Source organism: Morone saxatilis, unplaced genomic scaffold (genome assembly GCF_004916995.1).
Source record: "Morone saxatilis isolate NCDOM2014 unplaced genomic scaffold, NCSU_SB_2.0 Contig21, whole genome shotgun sequence".
Lineage (NCBI taxonomy): Eukaryota > Metazoa > Chordata > Actinopteri > Moronidae > Morone > Morone saxatilis.
Window position 1 is genome coordinate 3,862,111 of NW_023339774.1, and position 20,211 is coordinate 3,882,321.

Sequence of the window (20,211 nt, forward strand, 5' to 3'; positions counted from 1 at the left end):
AAGATGAGTACAGGAGAGGATGGGGCTCATATAGGCACAAGGTACAGTTACTACAATGTTCAAAGAAATGTGCAGTTCTGTGGCACATCCATGTCTAGTTTTTTTGGGGGGAAAAGCACAGTTGTGGCTAAAGTAACAAAAACCTTTCCAATGCTAAATGCACTGACAAAAGCACACATCCTTTTTTTCAGATACAGAGGATGGAGATCATACTGCAAAGCAGGGACACAGTGGCGTTTGCTTCAGGCTACATGGTACCAAAATGAGGTGAAGAAGTCCTTAGAATATAATATCTGCTCTCCTTGTAGCGCAGTTTGCTCAATAAAACATGAAACATCAAAGTTCGAGGTGGAAAACAGACTTTCTCCTGCTGCCACAAACAAGCACATTGAGCTTCTGCACACCAATAAGTCAACTGCATCTCCTGAATCGCGTAACATCGGCACCGCACCGATCTTAAACGTAGCTCGGTTTGAAAACAGCTGGAGGTGAAGATTCAGAACAGAAAGAAAGAACATCCTGCACCTTTAAAGACACTTTTGATGCAACAATACAATGAACAAGAGAGGGAGAGAGGGAGAAAAAAAGGCAGGGAAAACAGATATTTTAGCTCTTGGAGATCCATCTGTTCTTTCTTCAGGCCCTTTGATTCATGATTGTAACCCGACTGCACTGCATGTTCACTGTGTGCCATGTTTGCACACATTTACAGACAGAGGGTGCAACATTAATCCTGTATTATTTTTTTGTTTCATATAAAAGACATATAAAATGAAACGAAGCATTTTTTCATATCAAACAGTGAAGCTTTTTTCTTGCTAAGAACATTAATGTGTCAGTTAAATCGCCCTTTAAAAGAGGTGTGGAAAAAAGAGAAAGTATCTAACACTGTATGTTACAACAGACTAACTGCTGGATACACAGTATCCACCAACTAACTGATTGGTTTTTCTCATCATGGCGTGGCTGGAGGCGATGATTACAGTGACAGTGGACTCTTAATGTTGGCTGAACTGAAGTGGTTGGAGGCTGGTAGGTGTGAGGAGGAAAAGATTTAATAAAGTAGTCATTTGTGCTCTCAAATTAAGAATTACTCCCTGAAACTACCCTCAAAAACTTAATTTATGTCCTTACATTAATAATTCCTTCCCTCACATTATACACTTGTGGACCAAAACCTATGTTATTATGTTATTGCCTTCAGTTCTTTTCTCCCTGGCACTCTCAGCTCAGATTTAATGACATTTTCATTTATATTTCGTACTGACATATGTGAATATTCTTTAGGTCTGTGAAACAGTAATCTGAGATTATGTAACACAATTTGAATGTAATTAGTGTAAAACAAGAGTATTAAGGGGTGAAGGTGATGTTACTAATTTGAAGGACAGAAATATCAGTATGGCTCTGTAATTTGATGCTGTTGATCACTTATAAATGATAAATTACTATTTAAAGGGGCACTGCACCAATTTCACATCAACTTCAGTTTACTCATCACATAGCGGACTACTCCGCCTGTGAAAAATGTTGTATAATGTCCTCTGTGGTACAGGAGGAACCTTTTTGTAAAAATAAAGTAACCCTGATGATGTCATTAAGCTTGGGTTGAAGACAACAAATATATAACAGGAAGTGTGTGTAACAAACTGGTGGTGCGGAGTTTGAAAGATGGGCATTTACTAGGCTGGAACAGTCTAACAAAAGATACAACTGAGTTGCATTATGGGGTATTAAACTTAGTAGTTGAGAGTAAAAGGTCAGTGTGTCTGTCCTCTGTTACTTGTTGTCTCTTGTGACTCATTTTACTTTATAGAGGTGCACTACTAATCGAGGGAGTGGCCCTTTAAGTGAGTAACTTTTCTTCTCTGACAACAAGCTGTCTGCACAATGATGGAATATTAGGGCCACTGATAAGGGGATAAAAATATTTCAAGAAAAATTGTACTATTGTAACGAGATTACTCAGGTTACTTTTCACGCAAAATTACAATTTTATTCCTGTAATATAACTTTTTCTCTCATTGTGGTTTTTGTAAAATACTTTATTCTCATATTTTGACTTTTCTTCAAAAATTACTTTATTTATTTTTATATTTAGTCCTGTAAAATTACGACTTTAATCTGAAATTCTGATTCAATCTCATAGTTGCCTCTGAAATCAAAACTTTTTTCTTTATTCTTTATCATTTTCTCTTGTAATATAGATATTCTACTAATACTACTTAGTTTAAATCATCACTTTATTCTCAAACTTATGACTCATTATAACTTTTAGCTCAAATTGACAACTTTAATATCAGTCTTTAATGAGTGGCCCTAATACTGCATCATACTGCGACAGTAAGCTGCTACTCAGGTGTTTTTCAGTATTGCTGAGAGTGATGGGTGGAAAATACGGTTGGGCAGTCTATATTTTATAGTACTGTTACACTATACCATTACCAGAGAACGCTGATAGATAATTCACTGGTCTCCAACGGCAGATGGGTAAAGGTCTCTTCTCTCAGTTTCTCGGTCTCTCTATAGTTACAAACACGAAAAACTAGTTTTGCTGTATTTTAGACAAAGTCAGTAACAAATGAAATGCATAATTAAAAACTAATTACAGGCATTTATATACATTCACAAGTGAATTTCACTCTTCAGCGACACAGGTAAGTCTGGCAAAAATGTAGCCAAAGGTAGCAGAACGGGGGAAAGAGTTTTCAAAATCGTGTGGCTCACGTACCCAGTGGACACACAGCGGCTATAATGGCAGCGGATGCTGTGGACATCGGTGCACAGAGCAAAGCTTTGGTGAGCAGGCATATGGAGAATGGAGAATGACGGGTTTTTATCAGATTGCACTTGTCAGAAGATGAAAAAGGGAACGCAAACGTGTTGCTTTGACTTAAGGAGCAGAGTCACTTGTGCTGATCCTGTAAATGCACAGTAAAGAGCAAAGTTTAGATTTTGTTCTTTGACAAAAAAAAGGCCATCGTCTCTTCAACCGTCAATAGTGGATTTTGATTTGCGCCAATCAGCACAAGCCTAGTGGAGAAGATATGTTTACCGCATGTTCCTGCTTTAAAACATCACTATTGATCTCAGCAGGAGCACTACAAAGCTTCACATCTTGCTCTCCTTCTCTTTCGCCTCTCAGGTCCATTGGTAGAGTTTCAGTTTGCCCCGAGAGAACAGGACACCTCGCTCTGTTTATTCCATCTCCCCGGGTGGTCGATTTTTCATTCCAGAAATAACCGGTACAAGGGTGCCCCCGGTGTATTTTCTGTTCAGACGCCACTTTAAACGACATCAAAGAATCACGCACAACCCCCTTGCCCCTCACACACTACCACCACCTGCTCTGTAACTCAGTCACTGTCTCACTGAAACATCTTTAGCCACAGAAAACTTGTGCTGTTTTATTTGAGGAAGAGCAACCTTCCCCGATTTAGAAAAACAAAACAAAAATCATCTTTTACCTCATGTTAAGCATGGACACATCCCTGAACTTTGTAGGAAATTTGCCTCTATATATACAATAGCTGTGTTATGACAGTGATTCACAAAAGCAATAGTGTAATAGTAAAACTACATTTGTGACATTTTTAATGACAAATTCGAAACACAAATATTCAACGACTTCTACACCCTGATAGCACATCAGACTTTTTTTTTTTTTTTCCACTTCTTCTTGGACTTTGTTAAAAACAATTAAAAAAGCATCATCAGCAATCAATCCAAGCAGATACATAAACTATACTCAGTGTTTTTGTATGATTGTATCAAATAAACTGTGTGTAATATGAACTAACATAATGGGTAGTTGTTTTTTATTGCCTTTCTACTGTACTTACAGACTGAACCAGAACAGAAAAAAGCACGAGGACTTCACAATAAATAGGAAAATACATTTTTGCCTGGCAAAATCCACTTCTACGCTCTGCTGAAATATTTTACTGTACACCCGTGTTGGCTGCTACAATTGAATTACGTGATTTATTAAAAAAAACAAATACATTAATCGATCATTAAACCGCCCCTATCCAAACACTAAAAGATGAGGGCTTCTTTAACTTTTTTTTTTTTTTACTCTCAGCAAGGGTCCTCCACAGTCTGACACGATGCATCAGATTCCTTTTTTTAACCTGAGCGGAAGGTTAACTCAAAGGCCCACCTCCTACCCCCACGCCCTTGGCAACAGTCTCTTAGCAACTTTTTCCTTTCCGTTGGCCCATATGTGATGTGTGGCTGCCAGATCTTCTTCAAAACCTCCTCCACTTTGACGTGAGATTTAATCATGTTACAGGTCGGGGGTTACGTGACGTTTTTCCTGAACACAAAAAATGTTAAAAGTCTGTAAACTTTTGAGGGATCCTGCTGTGCTTCTTTGCCATTCAAGCTAAAGAGTGAACTGATTGTGTCGTCTGTGTTCTGTGTGTGTATATGTTTAAAAGCAATGTATGTGTGCTTGTCTTTAACGAAAAGAAATGTTTAATATCTGCATACTGTGAACGGTAGCGAGGCGGACAGGTCAGAGACTCTTTCACCTCGGGGTGCCTCCACCATCAGCACCCGCCAGAAAGTCAAGAATCACACTCGTTGGCAAGTCAAAAAACAGTGAAGGCTTCGGTGCTGAAGTCCCTCCCTCTCTCTTTTCACCTAGAGAGATTGTCAGTGTTTTTATTTTTATTTTTAAAAGTGCTCCTTGAGGGGAGGGGTTGCAGGGTAGGGTGGCCTGTGGTCCAATCAGGACAGTCCATTCCAGGGGGATTCCTCAGACTGGGCGCTATAAAGACAAGATGGCAGCCAGGAGTATGAGGGCGGAGCTGAGCAGGAGGACTGAAGTCTGGCACCGACCAACCGAGTTCACATCCCTTCGTGCCGGCTCTGGTGACTCAGGACCGATGCCGTCTGAAGGGAGAGAGATGAATGTTGTCATTCACAAGCAAAGCAGCTCAAACATAAGACAGGAAGTGGTGCTTTTTCTCTGTGTTAAAATGACTAGGAAATCAGACACTGTAAGCAGGACTGATCACGCTGTCATTTATTCCTGTCTAAACCATTGAACCAACACATACAACAAGACCCCTACCCCCAGACCCCAAATCTTCAGGCACCCAAAGGTGACATCATGTTGTGTCAGTTGGTTTGTGGTAAATTAAATTACTGTAAATTTGCTTGGGAATGTGCAGCACTAAAGCAGAGCATTAGCTGAACTGAAAAGGGCCTTAAAGAGCAACCCATTATTAGCTTCAACGCAACCCCCTTCACATATTCATACAATGTATTCAAACCCTGACCCCTGTGTCAAAAAGTACACAGTGCTTATTCCTAAATAACATTTTGATTGAAAGAATGGTTACGTTTACACAAAACACAACATATGTTTATTCTCTTTCTTTCTGCAAGGTAGACGAGAAAATCAATACCACTTTCATATCTCTTTGTTAAATATGAAGCTATGCCTCAGGAGATGGTTAGCTAAGCATTTACAGGAGGTTATGTGTGGGACTATTTCTTGGCTTGGTGCAGTGAGTTCCCCTTAAAACCACAATACTTTTTGTATAAATTAAAAAAAGAGAAATAACCAAGATAATTCGACTGGTTTTCAGTCTTTATGCTAAGCTATGCTAACCATTTCTTAGTTCTAGCTTCATGTTTAGCACATAGACATGAGAGTGGTATCTTACTCTCAGCAAAAAAGTATAAATAAGTATATTTCCCAAAATGTTGAATTATTACTTTAGTCAAATCACCACAGATATGGGGGCCAATAGGGGCCCAGAGTTAGTTTTTGACCTGGGGCCCCCTAGCTTGTTAATCCGGCCATGATGTACAAGCAAAATTCTACTTACTCTAAACAAAAACAAACACTATGTAGACACAGAAATACAAACGTTTACACACAACTCGCCTGCCAATAACCTACAATATTAACCCCAATTGACATGCAATAGGTAAACTTATTTATGTATCAGTTACTAAAAATGCGTGTACCAGCTTGCTATGTCACAAAAATTCATACATTATTCTTGTCTGCATTTAAAAATGACAATTACAGTTAAAAGTTCCTTATTATATACTAATAACAATAACAAATAACACATTTTCTTCAGTTCTTAAACTCTCCTTAATACATATTCATGAAACTTTTTTTAAGGAAATGAAAAAAAAGAAATATTATCAGCAGACGTAGCAGTTGTGGGAAATGTAAATTCTGCCTCTAAAGCACACACTCAAACATTATGTACTGTTTATTTCCACCAACCTCTGGGTTCTAGGGAGTTGTGACTGTTGTCCTCAAAATCGACCCCTTCCTGCACGCTCCCAGAGCTTTTCACACAATTGTCTTAGAAAAACAAAGAAGAGAGAGGATATGTGAAGATTAGAGAACTCGAGCGTCACTCGTCCACAGGCTGACCACGAGCTGTTGCACAACAGAATGGGAAACCAGGCAGAGTAGACACAACAATCCGTGACTCACTTTGAGGCCTGACGAAGACTTTGAGTCGAAGGCAGCTCCGTCTTCCCTTGTCGTCAGTGATGGAGGCTGTGGAGACATCACGCAGAGTTAAGAACAAAACACTTTATGCACGTTGCCTATGCTTTTCCATTTCAAAATGCCTTCCTTGATCAGATCTAGGACTGCATGGTTATGGTTTAAAAGGGCAGACGTCATATTTTGCTCAAAAATCACATCATGAGTCATCCATCTGGAAACAAAACAGTTTTGTTAGAAAACAATTAAATTAGAATTTCTTTTTTTTTGACAAAATTGCCTTCACTTCCATATTATTCTTTATAAACAGACAACAAAGGAAATGGCTTTAAATGTATACATTTTTAAATCAAACTAGGCACACAAGAGAAATGATTCACCCAAACACAGAAAAGTATACGTTTCAACACATGGAATAAGGTTTAAAACATCAGAACATTTTAACTCAATAAAACAACCATTCTTCTCTAGCAATTTGTTACCAGTATGATACTATAAACACCTGCAAGACAAAGTTTAACTGAACTGCCAAACAGAAATATTGGAATAATAATAATAAAAATACCTATTTAAGTGAACTTTTACATTTTGCTTTTTCAGAATTTCTTGTGTTTAGACATTTAACATTTGAGAAGTGTTAATAAAGGCTTCTGCAAAAAATGTGTTTATATTTCTCAAGGTTTTTGGTATCAATACTGAAACTCAGATACTGTAAGTATCCGGAATCACACTTATTGTTAATTCAGGTCTCTTATTACTTGAACTGAATGAAGATACTGACGGAATCAGACGCGATATAAGCCTACAAGTAATACAAACTAAACTGATTCTTGATGAAACAGCTTTTACTAGTAATTTCAAGTGACACTAAGTTTTAAAAGTTACAAAAATATTCTTTTTTAAGTACTTTTTACTAGGTATTTTGATTTCACAGTACAAATAAAAATGAAAAAATGAAGTCAGTGTCACTTAAAATCACTAAAGAATGTTTTTTTTACTTTCTAATTTTGGATATAATCAATGTCAACTTATCTGGTTTTACAGTGTGGGAAAAAACTTGAAACTTCAGCTTCTAAAGCGGGCCCCTAGCTGGCCCCTCCTTACCAGTTAACTACAGTATGTTTGTAATGCAAGTCTTGAAGCCTGGCTCATTACATGTTGGACCTCGACCAACCAGAAATTCACCGCAAGAACCTCTGACTCCATGATCACCTAATCTACATCACCAAAGAATCATGCAGTTTGATTCCAACACAAGTTTTGTGCTCCTGCTAATACAAACCCACTCACCATTCTCCATTATTCACAGCTTCACCTGACCTTCACTCTAAAATCCCCCTCCGTTCATAAATATCGGCTAAGCAGTAGAAACGAACAATCTGACAAGGTCGATTGTTTCTTCATCAGAGGTACTCCACCGTATCCCTTTAAATACAGTCTGAAGAGCTTTACCTCGTTTCCTGAACTTCCCTCTCATCCTGATGTGAAACGTGCTCCATATTTTATGATACGAAACAACTCAATGTCACCCTCATATTTCCAAGTCTAATTTGGCCAGGGGCAGCCGTTTCTGCAGATGTGTGTCATGCTGTTATGCTCACCTACAAAATCTCATTTCCTCTGTTTTCTGATTGTGAAAGGCAATCATTAAAAACAAAACTTTTTTTCTGTAGTTGGTGTGATTGTTTTGCAGAGCTACCAAATCTAATTTGTTTTCAACTAGTGCTGGGGACCAAGTAGCTAATAGAGCGCTGAGGGTGTCTCCAGCTGTGACGAATGACTTCAACTTCTGTCTGCACTTTTGTCAAGAATCTTTCCATGTTTTGTCTGGCCTTATGTTCATCCCACAATAGATTTTCTCTCTTTCTCTTTATCTGACTCGGTACTCTGACCTACTCATATTCTCCCCTGAAACACACACACACACAACCTTGAGTGTGTTTGGATATTCATGGGCGTGTGTCGCTGGGTATGCATGCATGCATGTACGTGGTTTCTCGAGTATGTGCATCTGTGCACAGACGTGCCCATAGTTTGTCCTCAGACACTCTTCTATCCTTTCGCCCAGACGCTCCATGTGATGGATTCTGGCTCAGCAGTGAATTCCTGATAAAAGTAAACCATGTCAGTGTTTCCACTGTCGCAAATGACTGGTTCTTATTTCAAAAGGTACTTTATCAGATACCGCGCGGCTGTGAGAGGAGATAAAAATCATCCCTAAAAGTTCACCCTGAGAGGAATATTGCAAGTGAAGCAGCAGAGGGAGGAAATAAATGACAGAGAACCGGTGTCAATCACGCTGCTTCTGTCTGTGTCAGCGGGTATCGAGTAACTTACCTCACACCCTGGCGGTGGCTGGAACAGACGGGAGAACTCACTGTCTCAGTTTCTGTCTCTGAACTCGACTGGCCAAAGACCAGTCTTTCTCTTTCTTTATGCTTCTCATGCTCCTTCTGTCTCTGTTTCCCTGGCTGCTGTTATCTCTCGCTTCTTTGTTTGAGTCCTATAAAAACAGTTCTTCTGCAGTCTCGCACGAAAGACTTGACGGACAGATATATCGAGACACATTATAGGACAAATGAAAGAAACCATTGTCCCAAGCTCCCCGTCTAGGACATTTTATTGATCTTATGAAATTATTCCGATTAGGGCTGCAACTTCCAATTAGTCTGGTCTACAAAATGTCAGAAAGTAGCAAAAAATGTCACAAGTTCCCAAGCCCGAGGGTGACGTCTTTAAATATTATTGGCTCATGGTCCATTGGTCAGACAAAATGAGCAGTCCCCCCTCCACTCAGAAATCTCTTTCTCTTCTTGTTCCTACTGTTGGATGTTTGAGCAGAATTCGACACTAGAAGGATGTTTTTACATTCATCTGCTGAAAGTGGAAAGTTCCTGTGTGCTCATTGAAAATCTGATTTGAAGGGGCACATGATTTGTGACACCATTTACAATAAGATAAAACCGAGAAAAGCAGCAATTTCTCACATTTCAAAATATGGAACCAGCTAATGAAGTTTGGAATTTTGGTTTTATAAATACCTAATAGTTTATACATTTTCTGTCTTTTGATTAATATACGAATTGGTCAGTCATTTCAGCACTAATTGTTTTTTTTCCAACGACTAGTACTGTAGATTTTTTCCCCCACAGCAAACAGGGAATTTCTCTTCACTAAATCAGTGAGCAAGATAATATTAAACTGCAGGTAACCATAGCAACAATACATATGCCTCACACCGCATTGCAATTAACTCACAGGTAACACATAGTTTAAACTGATATCATATTTTAGATGGCAACATATTGAAATAGCAGTTATTAGCACTGTAACAAGCTGTTCTCAATATATTTTTGAAATATATTGCTCCTAACACTCAACCAGCACTGAACATCCACAGAAGTCTGTGCTGCAAAAAGAGATATATCGCATTAACAGTAGCTGCAGTTGTTTTTGAACTGTAAAAAGGCCAAATTAAAACTATGAAACCACTGTAACAGGAAAAAAAAACACACAGCCGCTCTTGTGTTCCTTTGGTAAGTAACCATGGCATAAGCAGGACAATGCACCCCGGGTTGTTACTGCATTATCTCTAACGGACGTCTTATTATTGCTTTGATTTCACTTCAGTTGTTTGGGATTATTTGTCAGGTGACCTCTCCGATGTTCTGTCTCTTTCTACCATTTCCCACTCTCATTCTTTATCTTTCTCTGACACCGCGTCACACTGTCTTTCTCTCATCTCACTTTCTCACCCTCTTTCTCCCCCCCATACCGCCATCCCTTCACAGATTCCAACACACACACAATTACCCAACTGTCTCTCCTCCTCTCTCTCATGTCTGCCACTGAGGTCAGAGTCTGGGTTTTCTATCCTCGAGCAACACAGCCGTGCTTCACCATGACTGTAACTCCAGCTCTGCCTGCAACTCTAGACCCAGCGTTAGTCAGGTCATCCGGCCGCCGCCTCACCATGACAACGGGACGACGGTATAACCAGCCGGTCACACGCTCAGGCACATGTTACATGTTCAGTCATGTGCTGCGGGACTCATGATCGTCACCATCGCACATTCGGGACTGGCAGCACATATCACAGATCACTAAACAGGCTGGGATACCGTGTGAGGCCAGGCTTTGGTGTGACTGTGAGGTGAATTAGACAGATCCTGATATAAATACTGCGGGATCAGATGTTTTTCTTGTGATCATAGGTTTATCTTGGGGAAACAAAGCCTTTTGTCTTTGCTTCAGCTGCGAGAAGCTAAAGGGAAACTGTCGGGGCACTGGGCTGGCGGGGTTCATGTCATTATCGATGTAGATCTGCGCTGGCTGTATGGAGCGGGACCCGGGCGTTTGAAGCGCGAGGGCTTTACAGGGAGACAGTCATCTCTCTCACACAGGGAGAGCCAGACTCTCAACTGTCTCCTCTGAAAATTGGATTTCTATCCCCTGAGATTAGGATCAGGCTTTCCCCGCTCCACTGAGGCTCTATTAGAAAAACATGCCGCCCTCTGAGGCCATGAGAAGCTCACAGCACAGACCTCATCGTCATTTTGGTGACCTTTGACCTTCTAGGACCAGCCGCAATACTGATCTCACCAGGGCAGCTTTCCTCCGGGTGTTTGTCTGCCTGCCAGACGGGCACGGCCTTAGCCAACTGCAGGTGTCATCTATTTGACGTGGCCCCACCCCCTCTTCCACCCTGCCTGGGGCAACTGACGATCACCACGGAGGAAGACAAAGGAGTATCTGTCTTCACTGAGACAAGAAGACATGAGCCCCCCTTCAATGTGTCATTTACATGACCACTTAACAGATTCCCAAACCATATTATATGTACAACACTGGTATTAACTATCAGCTATTGTTGGGCTTTGTTAGAGCAAGACACAGTCAACATGCAATTTGACACTGATACCAGCAGCTGATAAAACATAGTTTACTGTAATGCAACCGGCATTTCTGGATGATGCTGCTGGGAAAAAAACAAGGATCCATCTGAAAAAATATGTTTTTCATGTGTGACAGCAATACTTCTTTTCTCACTGACGCCAATATAAGTTTCAAGGCTCCGAGAAAGTCTTTGAGAGAATACATGATGATATACTGTAAGCTTTCAATGATAAAAAAAAGTCTTTCCTACACATTTGGAGGCTCAAGAAGTAATAGTCCTGTTTTTATGCAGAGACAATGTTAGCTGACTGACAGTCGAAGCACCTTGAGGTTTGCGAGTACAAAAGATAAGCAACTGCATTAGAAAATATCAAGTTCTTTGATAAAAAAGTCAAAAAGTACAAGCCTGTGGACAAAAACTTTTTCGGTACAGAAAATTAAATCACCCTTACTAATGGTGCATTCCATTTGAACTGGTAAGACGAAAGTTCCCAGTCAGAAATTCAAACTGCAATGCCCCCCTGAAGTTGGATTTCCAACTAGGAAAGTCAGAAGAATCTCACTCAACCTCAAAATCCAACATAGCAGCTCCTTCTGTCTTTTGTATTACTTTAACTTAGTCGTACACACATTACCTGTCTGTGGACAACTGGTATTGCTAACAATGACTCATGGCTAACCTGGCAGGAGCTTGGTTTTCTGACTTGTACTGGAACGTTGTCAACTTGGGTGTAATGTCATTCCCAGCTCCAACTTCAGACTTCCGGGGTAAATGGAACGCACTATAATTTGCTGTTGGTACACAGCGAGCTAAAGCTAAGGATTACATTGTGTAGAAACCTGATTCAGTAACTTAAAGCCGCACTAATCAATATTGCCGTTTTAACAGTGGATCAAATTACTATGTGTAATGTGAAAGAGTTGCTGTGCTATTCCACTCAGTTCTGGAGCATTTTAGCCTATTTTAGCTAATAGTTTTGTTTTTAGCCCAAAACTTTTCTATTCATCACACCAAACAGGTGAACCAAGTCTTTCTAAGTGGAGGAACACAGAGATTACCATTCAAATGAGAATTTATTGGTATACATAATTCCAGCTCTTCTTTCCAACTATACCACTTTATACAATGTGAGGACAAATATCGGTGTTATGTGAAATACTGACTATAAGGCCTTGGTATTTTATGTCTCTGTCTTTTGTTATTTCATCCCGTGCTCAGATCCTGTGTTCTTAGAGGGGGAAAAGTGTCTTTAGTGAACAAGGATCTGATGGATGAGTCATGAATCTGAGTCAGTGAGAGATAGTCCATATGGCCTGAAACTGCTCGAAGCCATATGGACTGTCTCTCAGCCTTTCTCTCTCTCTCTCTCTGGATGATCAATCATCATCAAAGAATACAAGAACATGGTCTTCACTCATTTTCACATCAACCAGAGCCAACTGAACAAATGAAGCAGAATTAGGCAATCTATGATTTTTCTTATCAACATCCAAGGAATTGCAACAACATCAACAATTCTCTGGCACGGCTAACAGTTAGACCACAATTTCCCCAAACAATACAGTCACATTTATGCAACGGAGTCGGGTAGACTAGCCAATGGACACAGAAATCCAACAAAAACCTTTGGAGACGGGTAATAAATCACAATACAAAACTGCAACAAAAATACAGATTTAGATTTGGTTCAAGTTGCATGAGGACAATGCTAATGTTCTTCCCAGTGCATCACCCAAGATCAGTGAGACAAAGACCACATTGACGTGAGGAGAGTGTTAGGTCCATTGACTGATATTTTACTTAACCACTTAAAGGAACAGTTCACCCCAAAATCAAAAATCTGTATTTTGTAATGTTTGCTAGCTCACTGAGATTGCTAACGTTCAGCTATGGTTGGCGGCTGTAGTTTGGTAGAAAACAAAATAATTACCCTGTGAAACTGCTTACAACATGGTCTGTGGATTATCATGGGTAACCGGGTCATGATATCTGGAAAATAGACATTGCTGTTGAGATTTTCAAATGTAATTTTTTGGCACTTTGAGTGCCACAGGCTGAGTGCCATCTGGTTCCATTATATTTGAGAGAAGGCAGACATCTCTACGGCTGATATCTCCAAAACTCAGCATCTCACACAAAAACAATCCAGATGGCACTTCTCGTAAGAGGAAACATTCTATTGTTGTCTAATGTTGTTGTGATCTCAATCTTCATTACAAACACACAGAACCTAATTTTTAGCTTCTAGTGGAGGTCGCAAAGTTTTCAAAGATACAAAATGTGTCAAGATGGAATTTAAGGGGAAATCAATGAAGATGATGATGAGTCAAACTGTGCATCTTTTTTTAATGTATCAGAGTTTTTAGGCAGCTTTCTGAAACACCTGCTCTGGGTCTATGGAGAAAAAAACTTTCCCAATACTTCCCCAACCCACTCACCAATCTCCTTGGATTGGATATCTTTATTATGTGCTTTGTTGCAATGCCAAGATTGTGTTTTCTTTTCACTGACTCTTACACTCCTTACTATTGGTTTCTGTTATGTGTGAAGCTTCTCTGACCGATGTCAGATAAATACCGAAAATCTACCATGGAGCACACAGTATCTCATTTAGCCCTTCTCTTCTGCCCCTGCAGGGCACTGACTTCACTTATGAAAACATGACTTCCCAGCTGTTTGTTTTCCTGTGTCTTCTCACAGGGAGGAGAAAGCTTAGCTCAGCCAGCCAGCAACAAAAGACACTTCAGACGAGACCTCAGTTGAGAACAGTAGAGTAAGTTTTGCTCCCTCTGGCTTGTATTTTGGCTTGGCCCTCCTTCCAAGGACTTGCAAAACAAAACCCGAACATTGCTGCTGTCTTTTTGCAACATTCCAAGATGAAACTGATCTTCTGATGTGACTCAATGTTAATAAATGTAAATCTTTTTATTTAAGTGCTGACACAATACCTGGGTTTCAGTGCTGATACCACAATACTTTCTGGGCGCCTCACTTTGAGATATTTGACAATGACTTTCTCCAAAAACATTTTTTCATTTAACTAAAGAAGCCAGAGTTGTCAGATGATAAATGTTGTTTAAACACAAGCAGCTGTAATAGAACTTTATGGCAAAATGTGCATTTAAATCAGTAACTATCTGATTTCTGTCTGTATACAAAGTACAAGAATTTCTGCAAATAAGAGCATACTCACAGATATAGTAATACTCTCTGCCAGGGCGGAACTCGAAGCCCAAGGAGAAGGGAGTAAAGAGCTGGAACTTCTCGGAAAACTTCAGTGGTCCATTAGGCGACAGAGGCCTGTTGCACTCCCAGCGCTTGAAGCCCTTGGCGGTGTGGTCACAGGAGCTGTAGCCATCGTAGTTCACCATGTAGAGGATGTAGCGCTCTGCCCTATCGTCAGAGACTAGGCCCATGTAGTGCGGACAGTAGACGTCAAGGTAGTCATTGATGCAGACATCGATGTGGTAATCACCCCGGTAAAACCTGGAGAAGAGAGTGAGACAATGGGGAAATGTGAATATATGATTGACAAATCTTCATAAGAAAAATTATAAGTAAGTTTTTTTTTAATTGTTCTTACAAGGTCAAACTTGAAAGCAGAAAGATTCATTTCTTAAGAGAGTCTCAAGTAAGTCAAATTTGAAGCCCTTACTTTGGTCACTTAAAGGTACCCTATGGAGTTTTTGTCAACTAGTAGCGCTGTATGTGTGGGTCCCTGTATTGTTTTGCACACAAGCATGCAGGTGTTGCAATGCATGTTCTACTGACTGACAGGTAGGCAGGAAGGAAAAGGCAGGAAAGTGGAAGACCCCTAGCAAGGACAAGCGCAGGTTTCAAAATTATCCAAAAAACGTGTTGAGGGAGGAGAGGTATACACATTTTTTAGACCTCAAGGATACACCCAATGCAGAGTCCAAATTCCAAGTCTACACCTCTGAAATCTACAGAATAGTTCTCATTCACACCAAAGAAACATGTGAGCACTTATGCTTACATGGCTGAATTTAACTGTGTTTATAATCCACAGTGAGGGCAGTTTTTTGCATGTCAGCAATAATACTAACAAGATTAATCTATTATCGGTGAGGTGATGGTCCTGCGTGTTTACATGCAAGGGTAATTCCCACAGGAGCATCATGTGATCGCTGATCTTGACCTTTATTTACCAAATGAAAATGTGCTGAGTATGCACGCTCTCTCTGAAGCAGCCAGCTTTGTTTTATCTCCACATTTAACATTTAGATCCCCTGAAGCAGTGTTTTGCTCAAGGGCACACTAGTAGCAGCGTGGATGGAAAGACAGTAACTCATTGATTTGTTTGGGGAGTCTCTCGCCATCATGCTCCTTCATGATGCATTCTCCAAAGATTTATCCAACACCTGATGACAAGAGAAGATACTTTAGGTATCTTAGCGAGGCCACAGCGGAAGAAAAAAGTTACCATATGTGCTCTGAAACTGAGGCCGGACTGTGAAAGACACATCCAGGCTATGGCTCCTCCGGTGTTGTTTACAGAATCTCATCATGTCAGTCTTGATCATCCCGAGTCTCTTGTGAGACTCACCCGAATCCCCCTGCAACACACCCGCCCCGGTGCAAACCCCTTACGACGCACACTAGTCAGTCCTAAGCCATATATCAATGTTAGTGCTCAGCAGCTATGACTTATGCTGGTGCTGAAATTAAAGTCCCCTAGCGTTACAGGGCTAATCCCCTGGTTAGCATGTGCCTTTAGCAGCTTTAAGAGGATCCCTCTGTAGAATGAGATTTTCATTAGCCCAATATGACAGCTTGATGTAGGAGCCCCTTGTGGAATCTCCAAGTCTGGGAAAATGAGGCCTGTTCTCAAGCTTCGCCTTGAAACAGCCCCGAGATTTTTCGCCTGGTGTTTGCTGTAAACCGAGTGGACAGGAGAAAGGGGGGAAACAGTGCAACGGCGAGATATGCCAGGTATTCATTCCTGAGGAGAGTGATTGGAAACACATATTCCCATAGGCGACGTATAAGGTTGCATTTCTGAGGCTTTTAGCAAGAGACAGATTAGGCTTGGACAGCCGGCTGGTTGTGTCTCTATAGCTGCTAATGGCCCGCGGTTCAGTATCACTGACATACTGCGGATGTCTTCAATACTCCACCTCTGTTCATTGACACAGCGAGGGCTGTAGGGGGAGACAGGCCAGAGACCGTGTTGAAGCATGCAGCAGGCTGATGATCCGATACGGGTGAACTCGTCAGTTTAGCCTGACGTTTCACCGGGCCTCGCTGTCCATGAATCAGACATTACGCCTACTCTTGCTCCTCGCCAAGGGAACGGGAGCACCAGTCAGCTGATCTGAGGCCAGGTGAGACAGGGAGGGAGGGAGCTGAGACGCAGCTGTTACCGCTGACACGTACATGATGGGGCTTTGGGAGGCGTGAGATAGCATAAAGGGAGGTGTGTGCTCGCCGTGGCCTGCTGGGGGTATCAGGTTGTCGTTACACAGATTGTAAATGTGCTGCAGGATTAGTAGCCGTCCTACTGGGTTTGCAGGGGCAACAAATGAGCGGATGTGTGTGTGTGTGTGTATGCATGATAGCGGGATGTGTGGGTGTCTTGTGGCATCAGCAGCCATATTCTAATCTTTTTCTCTCTCTAATTATAGTCTGGTCAGATGTGAAACCAAAGCCCTTGTTTTCTCTCCCCAGTTTTTTTCCCCTCCAGCACCAGCTGAGCGCATTGGCTCCAGGCAGGCACAGCATGGCCTCCCTTAGCCTCAGTTTCAGAGCTGCTCGCTGATATTATGACTACCAGGGGTCAACCGGCTCCACAGTATCATGTCCTCAGCCGGAGGCCCTGTGGGATAGCATGCTTTGTCCTCATGTGTCTTTACAAAGCCTTAAAAGTTTGCTTCAACCTCGCATGTGTCAGTGGCTGTCAATCAAACCGGACCCAGAGGAACAGCTAAGATTAGTCAGGATTAGAGAGTTTCTAACTAGTGTCTTTGTGAGGGTTAGGTGGGAAAAAGTTTGTGAAAGTGATAAAGACCCTGTTCACTTCAGAGCTGGATTGTATTCAGATACCTGGTTGGGTCTGGAGTGGAGCGTTTACTCCTGGCATCAACAAGCACATCAAAATCAGTCTCCAGTGGCCACTTCTGATTGGATTTCACTTGTCCACAGAAACCAATACATTCATGACTAATCAATGCTCAGTGCATTATTTTACTTGGTTGATGTTTTGGGGATAAATAAATGAATTAAAGGGCTGCTGCACCTGTTGCATTATGAAATGTGTCTTTCTTACAAAACCAATTCATGCACACAATTCATTTGTGATTTAGCCAATGCTGTCAGTTTAGTTATCTTGATGACTAAAGTACATTTCCTGACAGGACCAAACTTTTAAAGCTACAATTTGCTGAAAGCTGCATTGGATTTTAGGTCATGCTGGAATGGCAGTCTGACTATACTATACTTTACACACTATACAAAATACTGTGCCATGGGAGGGCACTGCGCCCCAATGCTCCCGCTTAGCAACAGCCTAGGAAACAACGTCCAGCCCTGTCTTCCTGCAAATGTAGCTTGGGTTATCAGCCTTTTTATTTTGCTATCCTTTTTGATCACATTACCACAGATGGATCTGGATTGCAGTTCTGAACAGGGTCAAATGTGGCCAAGCATATGCAGCAAAGAGGCTGTGTACAACTAAAAGCTGAACTACGGACTGTAGGTGTTTATTACAGAAGACGATAAAATAAAATGCTGTGAGAGAAGCAAGAGAGCCAACAGATGATCCAGATGTTTGCCAGATGGAGGCTATAAGGAGGTTTTTGAGTGGCAGAGATGAAATATTGATAAGACGCAGAGCCATAAAGACACAGCCTGACTCAAGATGTGCTCCAATAGATGACATTTCATCTCTCAATGTCTTTTGGTTTCTTCTTTGGAGGAGGCTGGCCAGAGACTTTCTCCTGCTGATCTTCACTCTGATCTATACCGTCTTTACCCTGAGACTCCGAGAACATCCGTCACCACCCCTCCATGGGCTGGACTAGTGTGACAAAAAAAAGGGTAATTTATTTACAGAGCTATAAACCTTCAGCAGTACTCACAAACTTCAGCATGAGGGTTTCTTTGTTTTCATTACCAGCAAGATTTATTCATCTGTTTTTCTAAATGGCTTTGTTGTTATAGGCTATTTAGTGAGTCATTAAGCCTTCACAGGGCTGATCGAGGCAATTTCAACAGTTGTGTTTTCCTTTTTGCCGTTGTTCTGAGCAGCAGGGTGTGGTGAAGGCTGATTGAGGGTTTGGAGGTTTTGATAGCAGGAGGCCAAAGAAGAATCAGAACCTTGTCAAAAAACAAAAAAAACAAAAAACCCCCAGCACGGTTCAGCAGTTCAGTGTCAGTTATAAATGTGTCATAATGAGCCATTAAGAAAATAAAAGCACCTAAATCCTAAATCCATTTGTCTTGGGGATTAATGATCCCTGATTGGCTGAGTTACTCGCGGCCAGTTGGAGGGGCTTATCAATGAATCAGTAACTGGAGTTCTTGACAAAGCACGCATCTACAGATAATCCCTCTTTTCAGTGAGCTCCCCTGCTTGTTTGCTTTCTTTATCCCCTTCTGTTGTGTTATTGTCACTCTGTGGCCTGGCACAGGTAAGGTATGGCGGAGCCAGTATGGAGAGAAACAGACAAAGGGAAAGAAGGGAGCCAATGGGAAGAGAAGGGAAGAGAGAGTGGGAGTGAGTAGAAGAAAAAGTGACAGGAAACAGGAGAGGAAGAGAAGAATGTAAAAGAGAAGAGGGTGTAAAAGTGAAAGGCAGTGAGGGAAGTAGGGGGAAGTCCCCCCTTAAAGTTCCCAAAGATATCCTAAAATTCAGGTTATCAACAAGTGCTTATAACTAAATAAACAAAAATATCTGTATGAGAACTTTTTCTCTATTTGCTCTTTACAGGCAACTTCCAAGGAAAGTATTATGAAATTGCAGAGCCATACATACAGTGTTATGGTTGTATTTTAAAAAGTCCTCTACATTTTGTCTGGAAAACGTTTGTTGTTTGGTTTAGAAATAATGAATTCTTTATGTGTTCCTTTTTTATTATTTGTTGGCATGAATGAAAATTTAAAAAAGAGAAATCCTTCACACATGAGGTACTTGATGAAGTGAAGTTGCTTCACATTTAGCTGTGTGCAGACATTTTTTCCAATATGTTGTGGGCATTTAAATAGTCAATTTATATATTTCCAAAACAGAAAAGAGTGGAATTATCCCAAAATATTTAGCTAAATTTGAAACTGTATTTTGTCTGGAAATCTGGTGGTATTAACAAACAGTGGGAGGATTTACATTCTGCAGAGGATGTGACCTCGGTTCATGTTCTTTCTAGGAGCCAAAGACTGGAGAGAGAATGAGAATTACAAGGGACAACAGAGAAGAGGGATACATAGAAGATAATAGAAGCAATTAGGAGGGAGAAAAGAGAGAAGACAACAGAGTGAACAGGAGAGTAGAGTAAAAGAGAGAGGGGTGAGGAGCAGAGAGAGAGAAGAGAAGAATAGAGGAAGTTAGCTGAGGAGAGAAGCCAAATGATGAAAACAGAAGTTAAGAGAAAGAGTGCAGAACACAGAATAGTAGAAGAGGGTACAGAAAAAGAGGAGGAGCACACAAAAAGGAGAATAGAGAGGGATGTAGAAGACGAGAGAGTAAAATAATGGGGAAGAAGAGGAGAAGAGGAATGAAGAGAAGGGAGTAGAAGGGAGAGGAAAGGAAGAAAGTAGGTGTCAAGATGGTAAAAGTAGGTAAAAAAGGAAGAGAGGAGAAGAGAAGAAAAAT

General features: G+C 40.9%; 1 protein-coding gene across 1 annotated transcript in view; it reads right to left on the reverse strand.

Moving 5' to 3' along the window:
* Positions 1–6: 6 nt before the first annotated feature.
* The window catches only part of LOC118332552 (ephrin-A5b-like), a 75,476-nt gene continuing 55,271 nt past the window's right edge, over positions 7–20,211 (reverse strand). The window contains exons 2-5 of the mRNA XM_035667898.1: positions 14,578–14,870; positions 6,473–6,538; positions 6,257–6,337; positions 7–4,899 (exon numbers count right to left, since the gene is read on the reverse strand). Of these exons, the coding sequence (XP_035523791.1) occupies positions 4,775–4,899; positions 6,257–6,337; positions 6,473–6,538; positions 14,578–14,870 (565 nt within the window). The 3' untranslated portion in view covers positions 7–4,774. The remainder of the gene's footprint in view (positions 4,900–6,256; positions 6,338–6,472; positions 6,539–14,577; positions 14,871–20,211) is intronic.